At 43.7% G+C, this 26,172-nt stretch overlaps 1 protein-coding gene across 3 annotated transcripts in view; it reads left to right on the forward strand.

Moving 5' to 3' along the window:
- The first annotated feature begins 366 nt into the window (after positions 1-366).
- USP13 (ubiquitin specific peptidase 13) overlaps positions 367-26,172 on the forward strand; it is a 118,463-nt gene continuing 92,657 nt past the window's right edge. For 2 of the 3 annotated variants that reach the window (XM_082458954.1, XM_082458955.1), the window contains exons 1-2: positions 368-691; positions 23,605-23,730. In XM_082458954.1, coding sequence (XP_082315080.1) covers positions 524-691; positions 23,605-23,730 — 294 coding nt within the window. In that variant the 5' untranslated portion in view covers positions 368-523. Of the gene's footprint in view, positions 692-23,604; positions 23,731-26,172 lie in introns of all 3 variants that reach the window. The other variant, XR_014262746.1, reaches the window with a different exon arrangement.

Genomic DNA, 26,172 nt, shown 5'->3' on the forward strand with positions numbered 1-26,172 from the left:
CACCCCTACCCAATCAGGGGCAGTCCCCGCTGTTATCCTCAGATGTTTTAAAAGCAAGCGGTTTTTAAAAGCTCAAATCCTGCTCTTTGTGTTGGTTGCCTCGGAGTTGCCCCTTCGCAACCTAACGATTTACGGTAGAAAACACCGAGGTGGTGCCCCACGGCAGCATGCTCTCGACTTCCGAGCCTGCGGCCCCGGGTCTTACCCTCCGCCCCCGGCGCCAAGCCGGGCCAGGGCGCAAGGCCCCTCTCCAGCTCCCCCTCCCCGCGCGCTGCTGCTGGCCCTCCCCAGCGCCCCGCCTGACGCTGCAACTGGGCCGGCGATTCGCCATTGGATTAAAAATAGCAGCGTCCCTTCCACCAGCCCGCCAGTACGCCCAGGCCCCCCGTGCCCGCTCCAGCCCCGCGGCCCGCTCTCCCCACCCTTCCCGGCTCGGCTCCCGTCGCCCGCGCAGCCCGCCGCCGCCGCCGCCGCGGGCGGACCCAGCGCTCCGCTCCGCTCCGCTTGGGTGCGCGCCGCGGCCATGCAACGCCGGGGCGCCCTGTTCGGCATGCCGGGCGGCAGCGGCAACCGGAAGATGGCTGCAGGAGACATCGGCGAGCTGCTGGTGCCCCATATGCCCACGATCCGCGTGCCCCGGTCCGGGGACAGGGTCTACAAGAACGAGTGCGCCTTCTCCTACGACTCCCCCGTAAGTGAGGCTCGGCGGCGCCGGCGGCGCCTCGGGGGAGGGTCGCGGGGCCGGCGGCCTGCGGCGGCCGCGAGCAGCCGAACTCGGCGGCACGTGAAGCGGGGGGAGAAGATGCGCAGTGGCAGCCGGGGACCTCCTCGCCGGGCGCCAGAGTTGGCTCAGGGGCACGGCAGTTCAGCAAACACTTAGTGAGTGCCTACTGGGTGCCCGGCGCTGCATGCCCCAAGGCTGCTGAGGCCAAAGGCTGGGCGGCCGCGGTGGCTTGCTCCGCCAGCCTTCTTAGGCTGCCAGGGCCCCAGTACCTAGAAGCTTGCCCCAAACCCCGCCACCGTTTGAAAGACAGATCGAGTCGAAGAGTTCCCTGATCTTAACTGTACGTTGCAGATGGTTTGCGTCCTCTTTGGGGCGACAGCCGAGGGCGGGTAGGTGGACGAGATTGATTCCCCCCCCCTTCTCTTTCCGGGACCGTTTGCTTTGCCCAGGGATTCCCACTCCTGGACAATTATGATTTCCTCTCTGAGCTTTTCTCCCTCCACTTTAAATTTCTCCCCACTCCTTTTCTTTACGTCAGAATGTCAGAAGAAACCTTCGGGTGCTTCCACTCGGGCAGCAGAAATAGGGGGTCTGCTGGATTACTGCGGTTTCCTTAAGCCTTTCCGCTTCCTCCTCTAAATGAGTCACTTTGAAATGCAATAGTATAAATTATTAAAAGTTCAGTCGCGAGTCGTGACCTCAGAGACTGGAGGGGGAAGTGAAGACGCATCACTGCCTTCCACCCAGGGCTGTTGGTGGTGTTTTTCACCAGGTTGTATGTGTAAGTGTGAGAAGGAAAAGGAGGGTGAATGTCCCTTTCGAGAGTCAAAATGGGCTTCAAAGTGACTCAGCTGTCTGGCGTTTATCATGTCTTTTTGAGGATCAGGTTATTTTTATCCATCCACTTTAGAGCTCATGTGTCACTGGGCAGATCTCAATGCAAAAGGGAGGTGCATGGATGGAGGGACTGAGGCAGGTTTCACAACAATAGTCTAACACATTTTATTCTTATTATGTATTGTTGGCGAAAAAAACCCCAAAAAACCCAAATGAGCGGCAAATGTTCCAAAGTATCCTTTATTATGTTGTGAGTTGATTTCAGCTGATTTCAAAGCCTTTTTGTTTTGTACACACTGGAGTCCCAGAATTAGTATCCTCTGTGATATTTAATTTTTCTTTTTTGTTAATTCCAGATCATTTGGGGGATAAAAATCTCGTTTGTTCATTACTTATTTTTTTCTTTCAAAAAGGTCTGTGTAGAGTGGAATGAAATGGTTATATTTAATACTTGGCATATTGTGATCACACTATTTAATGTGATGGTCAGCAGTGTCATTAAATCCTGTTATCCACAAAGTATGTGAAAATGCCATTTTCAGATTTTGTGTCTAGTGTTGGGCAGGTTTCCACTAATAGCTTTTAAAGGTGGAGAGGGATGACCCTAATTAATTTAAGCCATCTGCAGATTGTGAGCTCCAGGAAGAAAGTAGCCTAATTCTTTTAGGATAACACGTGTGAAGTGGGTAAAACTGCTTTTTCTATGTTTGATCTGGGTTACTCTTCAAATTCTTCTTACAAACTTTGTTTTTTTTAAATAAATTTATTTATTTATTTTTGGCTGTGTTGGGTCTTCGTTTCTGTGCGAGGGCTTTCTCCAGTTGCGGCAAGCAGGGGCCACTCCTCATCGCGGTGCGCGGGCCTCTTACTATCACGGCCTCTCCTGTTGCTGAGCACAAGTTCCAGACGCGCAGGCTCAGTAGTTGTGGCCAACGGGCCCAGTTGCTCCGCGGCATGTGGGATCTTCCCAGACCAGGGCTCGAACCCGTGTCCCCTGCATTGGCAGGCAGACCCTCAACCACTGCGCCACCAGGGAAGCCCACAAACTTTGTTATTGGAAGTCTTTGCCACATTATAGTGTAAGGCAGGTGTGAAAAAAAAAGCTGATTATTTTAATTCACTTCCACAAATAGTTATTGGGAGCTTACTGTGTGCCAAACACTATTCTAGAAGCATCTTGTCCAGTGTAAACTGATGATTTCATTCATGTCACACTACTTCTTTGGGGAAGACTAGGCTTATTTACAATGCCAGTGAATCAGTATATTTCCTTATGTTTCAAGGGAGGAAGAGAAAGAAGGTTTTATAACAAGTTATATTAAAGCACAGTGCATGATAATTCCAGATCTTTCCCTGTGGTCCTTAACAATTCATCATGAACCCCATAAGGGTTCTTGAGCACCTACTATGTGCCAACTCATACATGCATGGCTATAAGAACCATACAGAGCAAAATCCATTGGTGCCAAACACAGCAGACTTTAATCCACCAGTGCTATAGGACTGTGGTAGACAAAGGACCAAAACCATTTGAGTGGAAAAAATAGTCATCCTTGCATTGGATACTTTTGAAAATGGTCTTAGATAAAGATGCATAGAAATAAATAGGAGAACAACATTCCAGCTCAAGTAGTAGTTCTTCTGGGATGGGTGAGAATTGTTTTTTCACCTACCAATTTGGTTTCATCCCAGGCCCACCTTCTCACCTCGACCTGTAGGTTCACCTCTCCATAACTTGGTTCATCTTGCAAGATCTGTGATGGGACCTTCCTGGAGAATGGAGACTTTGTATCTTTGTATTCCCAGCAGCTGGTGCAGCATCTGGTATATATGCCAGGAACTCAATGAATGTGTAGGAGATGTACAAATTACTTGTGGTTATGGGTTCTGAAAATGGTAAGAATACAACATATGGGAAACATTGGGAAAGGAATCATGTGGGGTTATCATGTAGAAAGTGGTGACTTTGTTGTGGGGGACAGATGTGAAAGAGAGAGCCAGACTGGCAGGGTTTGAATCCCAGCTCTGTCACCCAGCTGTGTGCCCCAGTTTCTCCATCTGTAAAATGGGGACAATCATAGAACCTACCTCATGGGGCTGTTTTGTGGATTAAATAAATTAATATGTAAAGTGTGCCTGGCCAATTAGTAATCACCATAGGAAGAAAAGAAAGAGATAAAAGAGAGTTAATCACATGTTGTAAGCCCAGGTGTTTGGTTGTCAGGGGTTATGTAGAAAGTTTGGTGTGGTTGAGTGGGGAAATTGGTTCATACTTCTGCTCACAAGCCTTCATGAACCACCATGTAAAATCTACTCTCATCTCCTTAGTTATTGAGCCCTTCCTTCATCTGAATGTACCTTGTCCCACCTCTTCTCACTTTCTAGGTTGTCAGCTCTGGGGAGTCCAGTCTCTGGGTCTTCAGTGTGTTAAGGCTCATTTCCTTTTCTAGGACCACCTTCCTCTATTTGCCTTCTGCTTCAAACTTCATCCTTTCCTCTGAAGCCTACATTACTTAGGGTCTGTGTCTTATAACACAGCAGTTATAGCCTGTCTTCTATAGTTTGCCATCATTTTATTTTCTTTTACCCATCTAACTTGTAGTTCTAAAACATCTACTTGGGATGAAGCATTAGTAGGAGAGGAGCTGGGCCACTCTGGTGCTAATTATGCCCCTCCCCACCTGTCTGAGAGTGGGGAGCTTATCTTATGCCCTGTCTCAGCTGGGGTCAACTGAAGACCGAGACAAAGGCTTTGGTACAGTCTGTTTATTTTGGGAAACAAAATCCAGCGGGAAAGGCTTTGCGATCATCTCCTTGTAGGAAAATATGAAATTGTGATTTACAATATTGATATTGTGATATTGTGATTTACAATAAGGAATATATATTTGGTCTTTGACCCTCTTCCTGACACAGAGCTCCTAAAACTCTTGGAATTTCCTAAGTGATAAGAGCCATGAAGGTGTCTTTTGTTATCCTTAAACAATCCCCTTTCAATCACACCTGAGTTTGTGCTAGGGGCTTTTGGAAAGCTCCTTAGGATGGGCTGGTTGTCAGGGGAACCAACCAAGTGATTAGAAGGTAGGAACTTTCAGCCCCTCCTCACCTCCTGGGAGGGGAGAGGACCTGGAGATTGACATAATCAACAGTGGCCAATGATTTAGTCATTCTTGCCTATCTAATGAAGACAACAACAACAAAAGTCCCTGAACTACGGGGTCTGGAGGGTGCTGGGAGGGCACAGGAACTCCACGCCCCATTCCCCATACCCTGCCCTGCGTATCTCTTCTTCTAATTGTTCACTGGTATCCTTTAACATCCTTTGTAATAAACTGATACTCCAGTAAGTAAGTTGTTTTTCTGAGTTCTGTGGGCCGCTCTAGCAAATTAATTGAACCTGAGGAGGGGCTCATGGGAACCTACTATTTATAGTCAGTCCTTCAGAAGCACAGGTGATAACCTGGACTTGCAACTGGTGTCTAAAGTAGGGGGGCAGGGGGAGGCAGCCTTGTGGGACTGAGCCCTTAACCTGTGGAATGTGATGGTATCTCTAGGTAGTGTCAGAACTGAGCTAAATTGTGGGGCACTCAGTGTCTACGGAGAGATGGAGAATCGCTCCCTGAGGGGTCCACCCCACCTCTCACATTCGGTGACCAGAAGTGAAGTATTCTGTGAAGAGAGGAGCGACACAGGAGTGTACTTCTGTCTTTCTGTCCTTCCTTCTACAAGTACTTAGGGATCTGCCTGGTACTACCTCAGACATTGCTAATAATAATAATGACAGCTGATATTTGTACAGAGCAGTGGTTCTCAAAGTGCGCTTCCTGGGCCAGCAGTGCCAGCATGTCCTGAGAACCTGTTAGAAATGCAAATTCTTGGGTCCCATCCCAGACCCACTGAGACAGATACTCTGGGATGGGGTCTAGCTATCTGTATTTGAATAAGCTTTCTAGGTGATCCTGACCCGTGCTGAAGTTTGAGAGCCAGTGATGGGGCACTTGCTAGTTGCCAGGCAGCATTCTAAGCATATATTTATTCATATATTAACTCATGGAATCCTCACAACAACCTTATGCTGTATGTTATTATCATTTTGCAGATGAGGAAACTGAAGCACAAAAGTCACACAAACTATAAGTGGTAGAGCTGAGATTTGAATCCAGGTTATCTGGCTCTAGAATCTCTGCTTTTTTGTTCTTTATTTATACCAATTTAACCATGTTAATTGTACAGTTCAGTGCCATGAATACATTTGCATCGTGTGTAACCATCACCACCATCCATCTCCAGAACTTTTCTATCATCCCAAACTGAAATTCTATACCCATGAAGCAATAACTTCCCTTCCTCCCTACTTCCAGCCTATGGTAACCACTGTTCTATTTTCTGTCTCTGTGAATTTGCCTATTCTAGGTACCTCATATAAGTGGGATCACAGAGTATTTGTCCTTTTGTGTCTGGTTTATCTCACTTAGTATATCTTCAAGAGCTTCATCCATGTTGCAGTATGTATCAGAATTTCCTTCCTTTTTTAGGCCAAATTATAGTCTATATTTTGTATAGACCACATTTTCTTTATCCATTCATCTGTCGATGGACATTTGGGCTGTTTCTGCCTTTTGGCTATCATGAATAAAGCTGCTGTGATCAATGGTGTACAAGTATCTGTTTGAGTCCCTGTAGGGACTGTTCTTTACTATTGTGCTGTGTATGCTGCCTTCTGGGCAATGAGACTTGCTATCATGGTGTTTAGTTGTTTCCCAGGGGAAAAAAATAATTTAATTTAGGATCTATGTGGAAAAATCCTCCTCCTAATGGATAAACAGATATAAGATAGTAAAGCAAAATTTAGGAACTTACAGATTGTTTTTTTTTCTCTTGGAAGATATAAGCTTAAACTAAGTCTAATTGGTTTCACATATCAAAAGTTCCCTTCCAAAATCAACTAACTAAAAAGTTGTTTTACAGCAACAATTCTCAAGCTTTTTGGCTCCTTTATACTCAAATATTTTTGAGGACCCCAAAGAGCTTTTATGTGGTTTCTATCTATTGATATTTACCATATTAGAAATTAAGACAGAAAAACTTAAAACAGCTTCCATTCCATTAGCTTATTAGAGTGATGATGTCATCGGATGTCACGTAGACTCTGAAAAACGCTCATGAGAGCATGTGAGTGATAAAGGCAAATGAGTTCATTATGAAAATAGTTTTGACCTCCCAGATCACTTGAAGGGTCTTGGGGCATCACAGGGTTCCCAGGCCATACTTTGAAAACCAAAGTTCTAGAGTTTAGGCAAGTACAACTGGTTACTCCAGTGACATACCCCACCTGCATTGAGGTTTTTGTGGGTTCACATTTTCACATTGTGGTGATTGAATAATTTGTTGTTAATCTTAGCTCAACCATAATGTCATATTCCACACATACATTCTTCTTAAAGCAAATTAAAATTTAGAGAATTTGACTCCTTTTGAAAACAATTGCAACTACTTGGGCTCGAATTATTGGCTCTTTTAGAGATGAGAATTCTTTATTCTTTTGAATATCAGCTTTACCGTAGGATCATCTGGCTGGGCTGTTTCTTTGGGGAACCTTACATTTTAGCATCCTGATTTTTTTCCTTTGACCACGGGTTAGGAGACTTCTGTCATCTCCTGCCTGGAAACTGAAGACCTGTCTGCCAGGACTCAGGGGAGCTGAGCAAAAGAGGATGAGGGTGGTCTTAGCATATGGATATAGAATACCAGCTGGATATTGTCTCCTGGTTCTCAACCCTATCCCTGTTTTGCTAAGCCTTCTCCCATGTTGCAGGAGCTGGGAACATGGACACTGCATTTCCCAGAATCCTTTGATGGCAGGATTCTGATTTTGGTTCTGCCAGAGAGATTTGGAAGGCGAAAGAGAAGGAGAAGCCACTATTTCTATTGCACAATTCACATTGCAGATGTGAGATTTTCCAGTCAGCTTCTGAATGTCCTTCTGGGACTCAAAGACACATCAGTCATGGGGGAGCTGGGGTCATCTGTTCAGTTGCTTTTGATGCTTGTGCATCCTGATTTCTTGAACTTGAGTGGTAGTTTCTCTGACCTTGGCTCTCATAGCTCTTCCCATGATTCTGTAAGCCTCTAATTTCCTGTAGTAAATCCCTTCCTGCCTGAAATACCTAGAATACTTTGTATTTTCTGACCCGTTCTGTACTGATACATGTACATTACACATACGTGTCTAATTCTCCGTGTATTATGGTAACCCTATTCTTAACTGAGCCCATTGTCCCACAGACCTGAATCCTTTGTTTTTACCTGCTTTAGAGAATAAATCAGTAGTTTGCTGGTGTGGAGGAGGGATTTGGGGCGCTGAGTAGTACCTACATAGATTTTCAATCTTTCCTCCTTATTTTAGCTCCTTTTCACCCCAATTTCAGAGTAACCTGGAGTTTTCTGGAGGCTTTTGGAAATTCTGGGGTGTAAATCAGACAGAATCTTGGCTTTTCCTCCTGCAGGGCTAGGATTTGGCTTTATCAGCTCATCTTAGTCTTTTTAGTGCTTACCCATCTACAGCACAGTTTCCAGATTGGTGGTTTATGTTTTAAAAAAATCACTTAAGTGTTCTTTTATTTGGGTTTCAGAAAGGAGTGAAATTGACATATATGTGTAATCAGCCCTATGTACCCTAGAGTCCTGCTTTTCTAATCTAATAATCAAGAAGTCACTTGCTATCTCTTTTTGGCAGCAGTTAATTACCCTGTAACGTTGTGTCATTTTTAGAGTCTGGGAATGTAAGAGATGATGCCGGTCCTGTCAGGGAACCTTTTTGGGAGAGTTTGTATTCTCAGCTCACGTTGAACCTGGACATCTGTGCATCTCTGAGTTCTCTTTTCTCTCCACTACATCCTTCCTGTGGACTGGAGCTCAGTTCAAGGTGCTGCCATTCATTTAGTGCCCCAGGCTGGGAGATGTACAATGCCATCCACTCTACCTCCCTCTCCCTCTCTCTCTTTTTAAACAGCTGTGTAAAATACAACAGAAAATTTACCATCTTAACCATTGTAAGTATACACGTCAGTGGTATTAAGTACATTCCCATTGTTGTGTGCAACCGTCACCACTATCCATCTCTGGAACTCTTCATCTTGCACGACTGAAACTCTTTCCCAATTAAACGATAATTCCCCATTCCTCCTTCTTCCCAGCCCCTGGCAACCACCATCCTACTTTCTGTCTCTATGAATTTGACTGCTCTAGGTTCCTTATGTAAGTGAGATCATACAGAATTTATCCTTTTGTGACTGGCTTATTTCACATACCTTGTTTTCAAGGTTCATCCATGTTGTAGCGTGTGTCAGAATTTCCTTCCCTTTTAAAGCTGAATAATAGTCCATTGTATGTATACGCCACATTCTGTTTATCCATTCAGCTATCAGTGGACACTTGGGTGGCTTCCACCGTTTGGCTATTTGAATAATGCTGCTGTGGACATAGGTGTATCCCTGTCTCTTTTACGTCACTTTCCATTAGTGACTGGGTTCCGGCTTGGCCTCCTCTCTCCTTCTCCACTGCCAGGGCTCAGGCCCTCATCACCTCTTGCCTGGATAGACTCTTGGAGAAGCCTCTTAACTGACCACCTTGCCTCCCTTTTATCTGTCACATTGCACTCCCCGTTGTTTCTCTAGAACATGGGTCTTATCATGTCTTCCCTGCTTAGGAATTTTCAGTGGCACTGTTCAGACTTTTCTAACAGAGCAAACAAGTCAATTTACCACGTTGATCCAACTTTCCTTGCCAGTGTTGTCCCTTAGCACCTTTGTGTTCTTCAGATGCCCCATGATTTCATCCCTCCATGCATTGGCCTGTGCTTGGAATGGAATGCCCTCTCCCAACCCCTCACCCCCTGAAAACCCCACCGATTCTTAAAAACCACCTCAGGTGTTCTCCTGGGGTCTTCCCCACACCCCCCAAGCTGTGTTAGAGAATTATTTTCCTGTGCTTTCAAAGCACTTTGTCCATCTCTATCATGGTTGGGATACCAATTGTTGAAGACACAGAATAGCTGAGGTCTTAGAGAATTAAGGATTGAAAACTGTGCCGTTTGGGAACCTGTGCTAGTAAGGCTGTATCTTTTCTGTTTTTCTGTTTTTAAAAAAATCATGAACATACATTTTGGAATAAAAAATGTTACTAAAAATAACCAATGCCGTATTTTTATTTTATCATATTGTCTGGAAAGTCATAAGCTGGACCCTTGCAAAGCTAGGGAAATGTGTCTTGGGTACTTGCTGAGTATTTTGTGTATTATGATTCTAGATGCCCCAGGATCTTGGTAGAAGTGATCACACATGGTGCCCCTTGGGGAGGTGACAAGAGAGCTGGTGTCTGTGGGTGTCGCCCAGGCCTCTGTGCTGCCGCTCATGATCAGCCCAGGACACCCGTTGTCCCCATGTGCAGGGCAGATGTGAACGAGAGCACCTATTTTTAGAGCTGGAACAGCAGGACAAGGCAATAATAAGAATTTAATGAATCTGAACGTGACTCCAGACTAGAGATGTTGCAGAATAGTATGGGCTTCCTGTAATAAGATTAACAATAAAACATGTTGTTTTGTGTTAATTAGCAAGTACTAATACTTATTTAGCACCTCTTATGCCCCCAGGACTGCGCTAGGTGCTATTGGGGAGGTGTGAGTATTACGGGAGAAACAGAGGACCACAAGAAAGGAGAGAATGATCTGGATCTCTCTATCATAGTGGAGTGTGAGCACCAATTTTGAGTGTCTATAGTGAGTCAAATACTGTTCTAGGTACTTCTATATATAGGACCTCATTTAATTACAGTTGTAACTGGTTATAAGTGATAATTACTATTGTTGCCCTGTTTTACAGAGAGGAAACAGAGTCAGGGAAGTTACGTAGCTTGTTCAAAGATGTGTACAGACATCTCAGTATGTGACAGAGATGGGACGTAAGCCCTGATATGTCATGAGGTTAGACCCTGAAGCACTTATAGGATATTTAAGTTTTTTTATTTTTTTATAAATTTATCTATTTATCTATTTATTTTTGGCTGTGTTGGGTCTTTGTTTCTGTGCGAGGGCTTTCTCTAGTTGCGGCAAGCGGGGACCAGTCTTCATCGCGGTGCGCGGGCCTCTCACTACCGCGGCCTCTCTTGTTGCGGAGCACAGGCTCCAGACGTGCAGGCTCAGTAGTTGTGGCTCACGGGCCCAGTTGCTCCGCGGCATGTGGGATCTTCCCAGACCAGGGCTCGAACCCGTGTCCCCTGCATTGGCAGGCAGATTCTCAACCACTGCGCCACCAGGGAAGCCCGGATATTTACGTTTTAAACAGTGTGGCTCTTGTAACGTGTGAATGGAGAGTTCAGGCACAGGAGTAATCAGTAAAGTCTAGAAGAGTTACTGGCCTGGACAACAGGATGGGATCTGAAAAGGTGGCATTTTGGAGGAGGGGAGACAAAGGTGTGGGGGTGGCACCAAGCTCGGCATGTAAATGAGAGCCTTCACTGGCTTATGGAAGAGAGGATTACTGGGGAGACTGGAAAGCAAGGATGGGACTTCTGTGGGTTGTGGAGGAGATTGTCTTGATAAGATTAGACCGGATGAGCAGGCCAGTTGAGAGCAAGGGAACAGCGTGAGGCCGTGGTTATTTGGTGTGGCTGTTCTGGAAGTGGAATGAGGGATAGGTTGGGAGGTAGGGAGACCTTGAACGGGAATTCAGCTAGGAGTCTCTTGTAATATCGGAGGGGGGCGCTTTCCTGAGGGTGATGGCAGTGGGGATAGAGATGGTGGGGTGTTGGGACTAAACTCGGTAGAGATTTCGATGAAAGATATGGCTCAACTTAGTGACAGAATATGCAGTGGGTGAAGGAATGGGAGGAGTTAAAGGTGACTTCACAGCCGGTACCCCGGGAGATGGAGTGTATCAAGGACATAGATGAGGAAGGTGAGGCGGTCAGATGCGAGTTGGCAAGTACTGCATGCGCACAGGGAAAACTGGGGACTGACTGGCTTGGAGCTCAGAGGTCAGGGTTCGGATTGCAGAGTTTGGCAGCCCCTAGTTTAGAGACCCTGGATTTGTGAGTAACCCTTCCTTTTGACGGGCCTCCGGGCCCCACCTCTTTGCTCCTGGGATCTTTGCCCCCCGGGTTTTTGAGGAAGCAGTGACTGGCCCAGGCCTCTTGCCCTCCCACCGATCAGCCCAAGTTCCAGAGAAACTCAGACAGGAGCCCGGGGCAGTATTTCCAGCCTGAGGCTTTGGAAGGAGCCTCAGTTGGTGTGGGCTCTCGCTCCAGATCCCCACCCAGCAGAGTGGGACCACTGATAGATCCAGTTTAGTGGCTGAAGTTGATGAGGGTGCGTGCACCGTGGAGGCCGTCAAACCCTACAGCTGCTTCCCTAGCGTCTCGGAGCCCCGCCCGGTGGGTCTTGCCACTGCTGTTGTCAGGGAGCTGTCATCCTGGAAAGGCTAACTCCAAGGACTCAGCTGTCCTGTCCTTTTTTTTTTAAGATATTTTTTTGATGTGGACCGTTTTCAAAGTCTTTATTGAATTTGTTACAATATTGCTTCTGTTTCATGTTGTGGTTTTTTGGCCGCGAGGCATGTGGGATCTTAGCTCCTAGACCAGGGATCGAACCCACACCCCCTGCCTTGGAAGGCGAAGTCTTAACCACTGGACCACCAGGGAAGTCCCCTCCAGCTGTCCTTTTGAGTTCGGGCAGTGGAGCTGCCAGGGCCTGCCCCAGCTTCTCCCCTCCCTCGCAGGAAAGCCTGGCAGAGCACCCGGCCCAGGCTACTCACCTGAGCGGGGTGGCTCTCCTTTGCCTGTCCCTTCTGCTTTCTTGGAATGCTATAGCCTTGAAAAAAAGGAAGAAACTGCTCTTTTCCCCAGGCCCCTACAATGGCCTGTGCTTACTGCCAGCTGCCCACCTAGCTCCTGCCACCTAAATGACATCTGCTTCTCAGTTGAACCCGGTAGCACTTGGGGGGCCAGACTGGCCTGGGTCCCGGTCTGCCCCCCTTCTTACTACTTCATAGCAACAGGACTTCAGCAAGTGCCTTAATTTCAGTGAGTAGCTGCTTCTCCTCGTGTCCTGCCTAAAACCCTTCCCAGCTGTCCAGGTGACAGCATCCTCATTGCTCCAAATACCCAGAGCAAGGGTTTAGTTTCCTACTTAGGAAACAAGTTAATAAATGATGCCTCAGTGGAACAGTAAATTTATAGTGTGTCAAAACCTTGCTGCTCGGACTGTGCCTGTAGCCGTCTGGGACCAGGCTGTTGCAGCTGTAAGGCGTAGGAGTTCTCTGCAGAGAGAACGTCAAAGTTGGAGCAAACTAGAAGAATCATGACTGCATTAACATGTCTATTTTTTCTTAACACTTCATGGCCACAAGCATGATTTATCAACGTTTAGCAGAGGCCTACAGTCTCTTGGGATTATATGCGTTTGTTTTTTTTCTACTTAGCTAATTTGGACAAATTTATTTCTGTGGATTTGCTGTTGAAACCAAGGTTTTGGATTTTGTAAATGTTGTGTTCTGTTCTACTGGTGAGCTGTTTGAGTCTTTCCCAGCCTTTTTTTTTTTTTTTTTTAAATAAATTTATTTATTTTATTTTAGGCTGCTTTGGGTCTTCATTGCTGCACGTGGGCTTTCTCTAGTTGCGGCGAGTGGGGGCCACTCTGTTGCGGTGCACGGACTTCTCATTGCGGTGGCTTCTCTTGTTGCAGAGCACGGGCTGTAGGCGCGTGGGCTTCAGTAGTTGTGGCATGCAGGCTCAGTAGTTGTGGCGCACAGGCTTAGTTGCTCTGCGGCCTGTGGGATCTTCCTGGACCAGGTATCGAACCGTGTCCCTTGCATTGGCAGGCGGCTTCTTAACCACTGCGCCACCAGGGAAGCCCGCAGCCTATTTTTTGATAGTGCTTTTTCTCTATCACATTTCCCCTTTCTGTGGGTTGTGTGCTTGCTGCACTTGATCTGGAACTTTGTTTTACTTTCTTCTTTTTTTAAAATTTAATTTGGTTTATTTATTTTTATTACTTATTTATTTTGGCTGCGCTGGGTCCCAGCTGCAGCACGTGGGATCTTCGTTGTACATGTGGGATATTTAGTTGCGGCATGCGGACTTCTCAGTTGTGGCCTGCGGACTCTTAGTTGCGGCATGGATGTGGGATCTAGTTCCCCGACCAGGGTTGAACCCGGGCCCCCTGCATCGGGAGCATGGAGTCCCAACCACTGGACCACCAGGGATGTCCCCGTTTTACTTTCTGACTGCACATTTGCTTCCCATCTGCGTGTACTTAATTTTTGTATTTTAAAACTGTGGCCTGTTTGTTTTGCTCTAGAAGCCAGATTGTACTGGAGAATCTGTGCTCCGGTCATTGGAATATTCATATGTACCGTTCAGATATGGAAGTATCCAAGAGGCTGGATTAATAGGCAGATGCTTGCTTGATGAAAGCAAGAGTCAAGCAGAGAGAGGTGGACAGTCTTATGAAGTAATGAATCAAAGCAGTTAGGGGTTGACCTCGATTCTGCCGTTTCCCACACACTTCTACAGCTATTCTGTCTTCTATGCTTATGGGCTGTACCCTAAAGCTATAGCCTGAATCTACCCCAGTCTCCCCATCTCTGCTGCGAGCACCCAGCCCCCGCTCCCTCCTCTGCCTCCCCCAGAGGCTAAGGTGCCATCTTGCCTTGTTTAGACAGGGCTGTCTAAAGGACTTGCTGGGATGATGGAATTGTTCCATATCTGCGCTGCCCAGTATGGTATCCCTAGCCACATGTGACTGTGTACTGTGCTCTTGAAATGTGGCCAGTGCGATCAAGAAACTGAATTTTTTATTTAACCTAATTTAAATTAATTTAGATTGAAACATTCGCATATGCCTAGTGGCTACTGTATTGGGCAGCGTGGGTCTAGACTTTACAGTAGCCTTGGAACCATGCAGTCTCTGGATCCTCTCCCCATAATTCTCTCCCTGTTGCCAGAGTGATCTTTTTTTTTTTAAAATAAATTTATTTATTTATTTATTTTTGGCTGCATTGGGTCTTCGTTACTGCATGCAGGCTTTTCTCTAGTTGGGGCAAGCGGAGGCTACTCTTCGTTGTGGTGCGCGGGCTTCTCATTGCGGTGGCTTCTCTTGTTGCGGAGCATGGACTCTAGGCACACGGGCTTCAGTAGTTGTGGCTTGTGGGCTCTAGAGCTCAGGCTCAGTAGTTGTGGCGCACGGGCTTAGTTGCTCCACGGCATGTGGGATCTTTCCGGACCAGGGCTCTAACCCCTGTCCCCTGCACTGACAGGCGGATTCTTAACCACTGCGCCACCAGGGAAGTCCCAGAATGCTCTTTAAAAATGTAGATCAGATTGTGGCGCTTCTCATCTGGGAACCATCCAGTGGTTTTGCATCCTGCTCGTCTCCTGCCTCTGCAGACCTCTCCTCCCTCTCCCTCGACTCCAGCACCCTGAGTTTCTTTCTGTCTTTTGAGGACATAGCCAGGCTTTTCCTGGAGTTGTGGCTTTTGTACGTGCTTTTTCATCTAGAGAGGGTTCTCTTTCCACTTTGCTTGCCTGGTCCCTCATCCTGAGATCTCGCCCTCCCAGAGAGTGCCCCATGCTCCACCCCCATCACGCTGTATCAAGACCCCAACTCCCTGATCTCCACCCTCAGGCTCCTCTATCACTCTTATCTCTGCCGGAAATTATCTCCTATGTCTCTTTCTGTTTATTTTCTGTCTCTCCTTGCTAGGATGTAAATGTTATCAGGACACCAAGCTTGCATGTCTCTCTGGTGAATAAACTTCCTGCCCCACATCCCCCCGCCCCCCTTCTCTTGCCCCCGGAGAAGACATCACAGCCTCATTCTCTCTCATAGCTTATTTTCCAGACTCCGCACAGACCACCCCCGCCTGTAAACTTGGATGGCATCCGACTAGGGTACAGTGTCCTTGATTAGCTTCATTTTTCTCAGTTGTAATCACATTCTTGTCTGCCTTCCTAATCACCTCTCTTTTACTTGTGTGTTCCCACGTTTCCTTAGCTACTCATTTCGAGATAATCTCTTAGTTATTTCAAACCACACTTTTACTTGGAGTAGCGGTAATATCCAGACCCTTAAAGCTGTGAAGTTGTGAAAGCCTAAGGAAAGCTTGGTTTAAGAAAAGGAAACATTTGAATGACTGCCTGTTCTATTCCACATATATTTTTGGATTCTAAATACATTGTTAAGAAAAATGTTATTGTTTTTATTATTAAAAAGTGAATCCATGTTCCTAAAGAAAAATTAGAAAATGCCAAAAGACTATGTGAAGGAAAAAAAAAAAAATCACACCTTATTTCCCGAAGCTGTTATGACATCCTGTGCCGTGGAGCGTGTAAGTGTTATGTATATTACATCGTACACACTCTTTTGTTACTTGCTTTTTTCACTCAAAAATACTATGTACAGTTTTTCCTATTAGTAAATACTCATCCCAAGTCAATTTTAAATGGCTGAAAAAGTGTTATGTTTCATGGATGTACCGTAAATTACTAAGCAAATCTGTTCTTGAGCATGGTGGTTAGTTCTTTTCACTATTATAAGCAGTTATTTTAGTTCATTTCTTTTCTCTCCTTTTTTTTTTTTTTTTTTAAAATAATCAGTGTTCTAGGAAATACTGCGTTCTTGTCCCTTTTGTCTCCCCTTTTGTGTACGGGTGTGTGTGTCGTGGATTTGTTGTGACTACATCTACCTGCATCATGTTTCTCTTTGAGGCAGTGACCGCTTGTTTTCCACACTGTTCTGATGTTATACAAACAAGGGTTACGCAGGATGCTGTTTCCTGAGTGCGCGGCTCACACAGGCTCCCTCTCCCTTCCTGTCTTCCAGCGGAGGCTGGTCTCCAAGAACACACTGTCGTAAACAAAGTTCTTCAAACACCTACTGATTGACAGTGTGGTGTATTTTTATTTAAAATGACTGTTCACTTGCTCCTCTGAAACATGTTGTAACCTTGACCTTTATATTCGCCAGTGTTTTAATATTCTTTTAAATGGCAAGCAGTGTAAAACAAGGTGACTTTGTCCTTGATGTTACTTCTGAATAGCGTGCAGGGTCATCCAACATAAAGTAATAAGTGAATGGCTCTGTATCTCTTGTATCTGTATTGAAATGCATTGAAGACTGGGTTTAAACAATGCATGGGCTTCTAATGCTGCTCTTCTCTTTTAGGGATTGATCGCGGGGTGGGAGAAGTTGACAGAGGGAATTGTTATGGAGCCTTGGAGAAGCCCTGAGTGGTATTTCTTGACTTCCTTGTAATTTCAGGTTTCTAAATCAAGTCTTGCATCTTGGTCACGTTTCTGTTCAGTGCATCATGTGAATGATAATTAGAATCTTCTTTAGCTAAGACCATATGCAGAGAAGCACACACTGGTCATTCTGGGCTGGGTGGCCTCTGGAAGTAGGAGCCAGATAGGGTCCATGGTGGGAAGGGGTTGTGGAGATAGCATTGCTGTCTTGAAGAACCATGTGAGGCTGGCTTGGTTATGGAAGGCAGGAGAGCTGGGACAGTGCATTTCTGGCGTCCATGTTGCTAAGAGCATGATTTTAGCCAAACAAACCTGAAAAGTGAGTATTCCTGCTGGTGCCTCAGTCTGTTTTTCTATGCCTGGCCATCGGTTCTCTTTTGATGATTCCTATTGTTTAGTTATGCCAAAGAGTTTAAATCGAGCCTGTGCTGCGCAGTGTATTTTAAATCCAGATCGGGAGGGCACTGAGGAGCGGTTTGAGAGAGAGAGACTAAACTGTGTAACTAAATGACAGATAACTACACAAAACGTGCCGTTCCATGTTTGTCCAGTCCTGCTCTGCACTGTTCAGGTACTGTTTTTGCAATTCAGTAATGAATGTGATACAATTTTCCTGCCCTCAAGGAGCAAATGAATGCATGGCTCAGCTTCTGAATGAAGGACGCTTGGGTTTCTCACAGCTGCAGATTTCAATGAACAAGATGCTAACAGTTGTGAAATGAAAGTGGGTTTGGTGTTAAGGACCATCAGCACAGGGGGACGAGCAGAGGGATGTGGGAATCGGTCGCGGGCAGATGCTGGCAGGTCGACAGATGGGTGTGGGACCTGGGCAGTGTCTGCAGATGTGCAGGCGGTGACATGTGCAGCTGGTTTTGACATGGGCTGCTCTGAAGGCTTGAGGCCTGGCCTGGTGTCCCTGGGGGTCCTTGAAGAGATGCTTTCCTGACAGTGAGGCTCTCAGAACTGGGCAGTTCACCTAGCTCTAGACCAGGGCTGCTTGAAGTGTGGTCAGCTGACTGGTACCATGAGATAAGCACAAACATTGAGAGTAGGTGCTTAGAAATTTCTATAGCAACTTGACATTGAAGCCACATCCAAGTGCATCAGCAGTGGATTAGTTTGTTTGAACAGGATATAGACCCATTTGTGTTTTGTGGTGCTTACACATGTAAGTTCACACCTGGCTGGAGCTGAGAACTAGCCACGTGCAGTGGGACCACCAGGACCATGTATCTTTCCTTAATGAATAGAAGCAAAACAAAATGCAAAACAAAACGAAACAACCTGGTCCTTCACAACAGTAGTATGAGAAACACCACTCTAGACCAAGCACAAAGACAATGGGAGGTGAGGCTGAGGGCCCCCAAGTCAAGAACTTAAATAAATATAAAACCGTTGATCTGTTCCAGTTTCATTTCAGGTTTTTGTCAGCGTACAGCCTCCCTTCCCCTCTCCCTTTTCTTCCTTGTCATCAGTGTGTGTTCTTTTTCCATGAACATTATTTTTGTACGTACATTATACACAATTCTATACATATTTTCCGTATGCAATTACACACAATTCATACATTTGTCATTTTAAATAATGTTACAGTATTTGTTATGTTTATATGTCTCAAGTTCTTAGTTCCTCTATTTGGGGCCATTGCTACTTTTTCCTATTATAAATAGTTCATCTGTGAATATTTTTGTACAAATTAGTTATTTTTCCTCTCTCTTACTGTTGGGTTCCTAAGGTCATACTCAAAGGAGAAATACTGTGTCAAAGGTCACAGTTTTATTGCTCTCTAGAAGGGTGGAACCGATTTATATTGTGGGAGTAGATATACAGGTTTTCTCCGTGGCTTCAGGATGTGTAATATTAATACTTTTTGCTAGTTTAGTAGGTGAATAATTGCCTCAAGATTGTTTTAATTGCTTACTTCAGGAGGTAGTGATGATGATTTGATTTTAGTATTTCTTACAGTTAAAACTAAACGATCTTTAAAAAAACAAGAGTGCGCTCTTACCAAGTTGAACCTGAATGTTGACATCTTGTAGCAATAATTTTATCACTTTTTACATGGTTTGGATATAAGCTTTTCTTCATTATACTTTACATCTTTCCCCATTCTGTTATTGTTGGTTTCCTGTTTGTTTCCTTATATTTTGTAATGCAAAACTTGTTCTTTAGTGTTTACATTTTTATACTCAACTACTCCATCTCTTTTGATATTATATATTTTCTTGGCCAGAAATTATTTTCACCTTCACAAGTAGGATAAATATGCTATTCTGCTCTTTTTTCTAGTTTTTTAGATGCTTTTCTCCTGGATCTATCTGGACCTCATTATAGTGTTTGGTGTAAGATGTGGATCTAGATTAATTTTCTTCTATACTGCTGTGTAACTCTCCCAGTAACATTTATTAGTGATTTCTACCCCCCCCCCGCCTTATTTTTGTGTATCTTGTGGTTTGACGTATATTAAGCAATTATCATAGAATGAATATATTTTTGGAATCTCCATTCTTATGCTACCGTTTGTTAAAAAATTAGCCCAATATATGTGAATTTTATTGTAATCTATTTTAGTAAACACTCTACCACTATTACTTGAAAAATGTATTAGTTTGTATTCTGCCCTCTTATTCTTTGAGCTACATTTCCCTGTCAATTTTTACGGTTCTCTAACTTGCCTGGTTTCTTTTTTTAAAACATTTTTTAAGTTTTTATTTTTTTCTAAAGACATATCACACCAAATCTTAAGACAAAAGACACTGGATATTAAGAAAGAGGTGGTCCATCCCCGTCTTAACCATCTAGTGCAGTTACTTTTCCTGTGTGTACTCTGCTAGCATTATTACAAAAACCAAGATGTGATCCTTGGTTTCTGCAGTTTTAGCAGTATTTATACAAGAAGGTCCTTCCTGATTTCTTGGCTGCACTATTGGCCACATGAAGGCAAGTGCTTTATAGTGCTTTCTGGGGGCAGTGATCTTAGTGGGGGTGTGGGTGGTCTATGAGAGGATGAGGGTGAGGATTTGAAAACTCTTAAGAGTCAATTAGCTTAGCTCTGATCCCAGGCTATAAACCAGTCTCTGTGCTTTGGTCACAAAGGAATCTGGTTGAGATGTGTCAGCACAGACTTGTCATCGTTAGTGAGAGAAGCCACTCAGAGCACGTGGCATGGAGTATTGATTTTGTATGTGAAAGAAAGTGTCTTATAGGACCAATATTTAGACAATAATGAGGCAAGAGGGAAGGAAGTGTAGATCAGTAGACTGGGGTGTTTTGTTCTATGTGGGGTAGCTTTTAAAGGGTTTTTCTGTCTCAGTGTGCCTTGAATTTTTAGAACTTCTGGGAAGTCCCCTGAGTAGTGCTTCCATCTCAGAGCCTCTAGAGAGGGGCATATTGCTGTTTCAGAGGCCAGCCCATATGTGGGATGGAAGATGCCCTTGGATGTTTGTAATAGAATCCTTCGCGATGTGGGGGTCATCTATGAGTGCCAAAGCATTTTTTTCTTTGATTATGGACTTTGTGACAATATCAAGTGACTCCAGAGATTTGAGATTGAATGTTTGGCATATTAAATTTTTATCAAATTCCCTAATAAGTAAAAAATTCTTGGCAATGAAATTAGCAAAGATTGTATGATTATTTTAGAGATTATATACTCTCGCATCATATAGCTATTCTGTATTTTTCTTCAGAAAAATGCTATGCTTGAACGTTTTTCTTCTGCTGCTTGCTAATTTCTTGCTTCTCCCACTAGTTGCCTGCTACATTTTCTGACAGATTAATATTTGTTATCGCCAGCCTGTGTGGCTGTCAGGCTCACTTTTTTCTTCCTTCTGCTCTGCCCCCCAATTATAAAATAATTGTGATAATAGGAGATACATGTAGCACACAGACCTTTTAGCTCGTAATAAATAATTATCGATGTTTATGTAATAATTTATAGCATGGAGGGTGTTTCATCACCTTTGAACTTCACGAAACCTTGTGAAGTGGGAATTATTGCTAAAACCATGTTTACTGAGGAAAATACTGAAGCTCAGAGACTATCTGGCAACCTGTTTAGGCAACAGAGCTAAGTAGTGGCAGTTTAGGACCTCTGCTTACAAATCTCATATTTCCCCCATTATATCTTCTGGTTTGAATTCTTTTTGATCGAATTGCATTTTGTTGGAAGAGAATGGAAGTGTTGTTCTTTTTTTATTTAAATCACACTATGGGATGCTCAATTTAATGGGCTTAATGAATAGCTGACCATTATAATGATACAATATTTTTTTCTTAAGGATTATGACTATGCAAAAGAATATGTTTATTTAAAAAATCTTTTGAAAATATTTATCTAATCTGTTGATCAGGTGAATGTAATGTGTTGCCCCTAGTTGAAGAACTTTTCTAATTTTATTCTAGTGATGTCATTTTTTTTTGGCTGTGTTGGGTCTTCGTTGCTGCGCATGGGCTTTCTCTAGTTGCGGCGAGCGGGGGCTACTCTTTGTTGTGGTGCGCGGGCTTCTCATTGCGGTGGCTCCTCTTGTTGCGGAGCACAGGCTCTAGGTGCGTGGGCTTTAGTAGTCGTGGCGCACGGGCTTAGTTGCTCTGTGGCATGTGGGATCTTCCCGGACCAGGGCTCGAACCCGTGTCCCCTGCATTGGCAGGCGGATTCTTAACCACTGCGCCACCAGGGAAGCCCCTGTTATAATGTTCTTGTTGTGACAAGGCTCCTTTATGTCTGGCTTATAAACCATAGATACAATGTTAGAAAATTTTATTTGAAATTTTAAAAAATAATCGAGTTATTGGAACTTTAAAAATTATTTTTCATATATTTGTAATGAGCATCAGTGTCTGTTTTTGATATTGTAATTTGTGCTCTACTAAAATTCATTGTAAGGAATTTTGGTAGGTGTTTGTTGGCAAATTCTAACAGGTATTTAAAATTTTTGTTTTTTAAAGAATTATTTGGAGGGGTGAGACTAATAGGATCATAATAAAAATCCATTCCCATTGAGGAAAGGATGGCTAATTTTATAGGCTAAGTTTATGGAGAAGCACATTAAGCAAAGTGAGAGAAAAGGAGAGATGAAATTGGGATAGAAAAGTATCTTATTTATTTATTTAGGCCATGTCTTGGGGCTTGTGGGATCTTAGTTCCCCGACCAGGGAGACTGGGGATGGAACCCGGGTCCCCTGCGGTGTAAATGCGAAGTTTTAACCACTGGACCACCAGGAAGTCCTGAAAATCAAGTATTTTAAATGTGAACAATATCCTTGCCTGTTCATTGTAGCAGTCAGTATGTCTATAACTAAATAATATTTGAAGTATGGCAGAGAGGGATAAAAGAGAAATAGATTCAAGTTTAACTCTGACACTTACAAGTTGTGTGAACTTGGGCAAGTGACTTATCCTTAGTTTTTTTTTAAACTATAAAATAGAAGTAATACTAAGCAGCTTGCAGTATTGTTGGGATTAGAAATAATATGTGCAAAGCACCTGGCACATATCAGGCATGTAATAATTTGAGGACTCCATCCTTTATTATTTACTTATTACGTTATTATTTATTTATTGAATTGTTATCATTTATTAATGGGTACCATCAAATATCATGCATCACCAAAGGAAGAGAACAATATCTTTGAAGCATCCTGTCCTACTAAAAGGATAGAAAGACTGTATGTTCTGGAGACTTGCAGTGACCAATGAGGAAGAACGATGATGAACCATTGAACTGTTGGTCGTTGCATAGAGAACAGACTTGTGGTTGCCAAGGGAGAGGGAAGGATTGGGAATTTGGGATTAGCAGATACAAACTATTATATATAGGATGGATAGACAACAAGGTCCTACTGTATAGCACAAGGAACTATAATCAATACCATGATAAACCATAATGGAGAAGAATATGAAAAAGAATATATATATGTATAACTGAATCACTTTAAAAAAAAATAAATTTATTTATTTATTTATTTATTTATGGCTGCGTTGGGTCTTCGTTGCTGCGTGTGGGCTTTCTTTAGTTGCGGAGCGGGGACTACTCTTCATAGTGCATGGGCTTCTCATTGCGGTGGCTTCTCTTGTTGAGGAGCATGGGCTCTAGGCGCGTGGGCTTCAGTAGTTGTGGCACGTAGGCTTCAGTAGTTGTGACATGCAGGCTTCAGTAGCTGTGGCTTGCGGGCTCTAGAGTGCAGGCTCAGTATTTGTGGTGCACCGGCTTAGTTGCTCTGCAGCATGTGGGATCTCCCCGGACCAGGGCTTGAACCCATGTCCCTTGCGTTGGCAGACGGAGTCCTAACCACTGCGCCACCAGGGAAGCCCTGAATCACTTTGCTGTACAGCAGAAATTAACACAACGTTGTAACTCGACTATACCTCAATAAAAGTAAAAAAATAACATTAGTTTATGAAGTGACGGTCGTTGGATCAGTTGCCAACATTCTTCTATCCGTGATTGTCCCTAACCCCAGTTTGGAGAGTCAGGCAGGCATGTTTATTTCCCAAGGCCTCTGAGGATCTCCGTGCCTGTGAGACCGTGCTCAGCTGTCTGGGAGCACCGGGAACCCAGGGTTGTGGCGGGACCTGCTTCTGGGTGACTGTGAGCCCTCGGAGGTCACTGGAGATGACTATGATGGCCAGGTGGCCTTTTGCCAGGCTTTGTGTTCATTGTTTGTCATCGTTTGCCTTCCTTCCCCTTCCCTTTTTCTGTGTCTAGACTACTTGACTAATGTAACCTGTCTCTTTCTTCTAGAATTCTGAAGGTGGACTCTATGTATGCATGAATACATTTTTGGCCTTTGGAAGGGAGCATGTGGAAAGACATTTTCGAAAAACTGGACAGAGTGTCTACATGTACCTGAAGAGACACATGCGTGAGGTGAGGTGCACACTTCGGGAGAACTGGCCTTGACATCTTCCCCGTAACGTTGTTTTAGTGGGGTTCATCACATGGAGATTTTACTATGCCCGCATAACTTCTCATTCTCTTGGATGATAGGAAACAAAACTAGCACTGTTGGCAGAAATTCATAGACTTCCCAAACCTTAACTTAACCAGTTTTATGTTTCTCTTCCTCTAAGCCTCTGATCGGAGTTGTTAAGAAAGACATGGGTTGCTGATGGAAAAAAAAATCAAGTCAAAAAGTACAGAAAATAATGCCAGAAACACTCATGGATAGAAAAATCAGAAATAAAAAAAAAATATTTGGATATTTTTGCTTCAGATTTTTTTTTTTTTTTTAGTGAGAGAAAGAGCTTTCCTAAAAGTTCAAGTCCCATTTGGTCTCCTCCGTCTGCAGAAGTAACCTCTGTTGTGAATTTGCTGTTTCTCATTCCCATGCCTGTCATTATATTTTATTTAGTTGTGGGTATTCATGAACAATATATAGTATGACTTTATGTGTTTTAAAGATATAGGTAAATATCATACTGCTACCTCTAATTCTGCCTAGAGCTATCCCCTTCAACAGAATCTATCCATGTTTCGATGCATCCGGATGTACTTAATTCATTTCAATAGTTGTTTGGTGTTCCATCTTATGAGTACCTGGTCATTTATTATTCTGTTCTCCCATTGATGAAAACATTTAGATTGTTTCCATTTTTTTTTTTTTTTTTGCTTCTACAAACTATGTACCAATTAACAATTTTATACATTTCTCTTGGGGGAACATGTGCAAGAATTCTTTCAGAAATGTATCTAGAAGTGGCAGTGTTGGCTCATGGGTATGCTTACCTTCATGTTTACTGGTTATTGCAATCCCTCCCTGGAGTGGTTGCACCAGTGTACACTCCAATCTGCCATGATTATGAGTGTTTCCCCACACCCTCACCGATGCTTGGTCAGACTTCTGATTTTTGCCAATAGAACGGTTGTAAAGTGGCATCTAAATATTCGGCATTTCCTCCTGTGAGGGTTGAAGGTCTTTTCATCCGTTTATTAGCCAGTTTCCTTTTCTTTTCTCTGACTTGCATATTATATTTTTGGCCTATTTCTCCATGGGTTTATCTTTTTCTTAAAAGTTTGATTAGTTCTTTTTACATTCTGGATACCAAAAATTTGTGTTATGTACAAAATTTTCTTGTGGTCTGTGGCTTGTCTTTTTACTTCATTTATGAATTATATTGTAGAACAGAAGTTTTGAATTTTCATCTATTTAGATTTATTAACCTTTTTGAGTTGTGCTTTTTGTAGCTTGTCTAAGAAATTGTTTCCCAACTCAAGGTCATAAAGATATTTCTTCTAGTACTTTTTTTTAAAGAAGTGTGTGTGTGTGTGTGTGTGTGAGAGAGAGAGAGAGAGGGAGAGAAAGAGAGAGACTGTGAATGTTTTAATGTTTTAACATTTTAGGTCTTTAATTCATCTATAATCTTTTTTTTTTTTTTAAACAAATTTATTTATTTATTTTATTTATTTTTGGCTGCATTGTGTCTTCGTTGCTGCACGTGGGCTTTCTCTAGTTGCGGTGAGTGGGAGCAGCTCTTCGTTGTGGTGTGCGGGCTTCTCATTGCAGTGGCTTCTCTTGTTGCAGAGCACGGGCTCTAGGCGCATGGGCTTCAGTAGTTGTGGCACGTGGGCTCAGTAGTTGTGGCTCATGGGCTCTAGAGCACAGGCTCAGTAGTTGTGGCGCACGGGCTTAGTTGCTCCGCGGCATGTGGAATCTTCCGGACCAGGGCTCGAACCCGTGTCCCCTGCACTGGCAGGCGGATTCTTAACCACTGCGCCACCAGGGAAGTCCCTATAATCTATTTTTATAATTGCGTCAAGTGTGGGAATCTGCTTCTTCCCCCCCGTATTGATGACCAGTTGTCCCACTATTACTGGAGGAGTGCAACCTTTTCCAATGATTTATAGTGACATTTAAAACAAATATTTTAACTTGCCATTCACACTTGGGTCTGCTTGGGGGTTCTCAGTTCTATTTTGTTGCTCTTATTTGTCTGTCTCTGTGTTGGTGCCTCAAGTCTTGATATCTAGGAGTACAAGCACTTTTTCCATGTTCATTTTTTTCCTAGAAATTTCCTGGATTTGGATGTTTATTTTTCTATATGGATTTTGGAATCAGTTCATCTAGTTAAAAAAAATCCTGTTGAGATTTTGATAGCGATCACATTGAATTTGTAGACTGATCGCTAGTCTATATCATTGTCTAAGCTCCATGAGAGCAGGGAGTCTGGTCTGTTTTGTTCACCTCTGTGTCCTCAGCACTCAGTAGTGCCCAGCACATAGTAGGTGCTTCATAAATATTAACTGGATGACTGTTCAACATGGCATACCTCTCTATTGATTCAGGTCTCTTTTATGTCCTTCAAAAATATT

This window comes from Balaenoptera physalus, assembly GCF_965194825.1.
Source record: "Balaenoptera physalus genome assembly, chromosome: 4".
Lineage (NCBI taxonomy): Eukaryota > Metazoa > Chordata > Mammalia > Artiodactyla > Balaenopteridae > Balaenoptera > Balaenoptera physalus.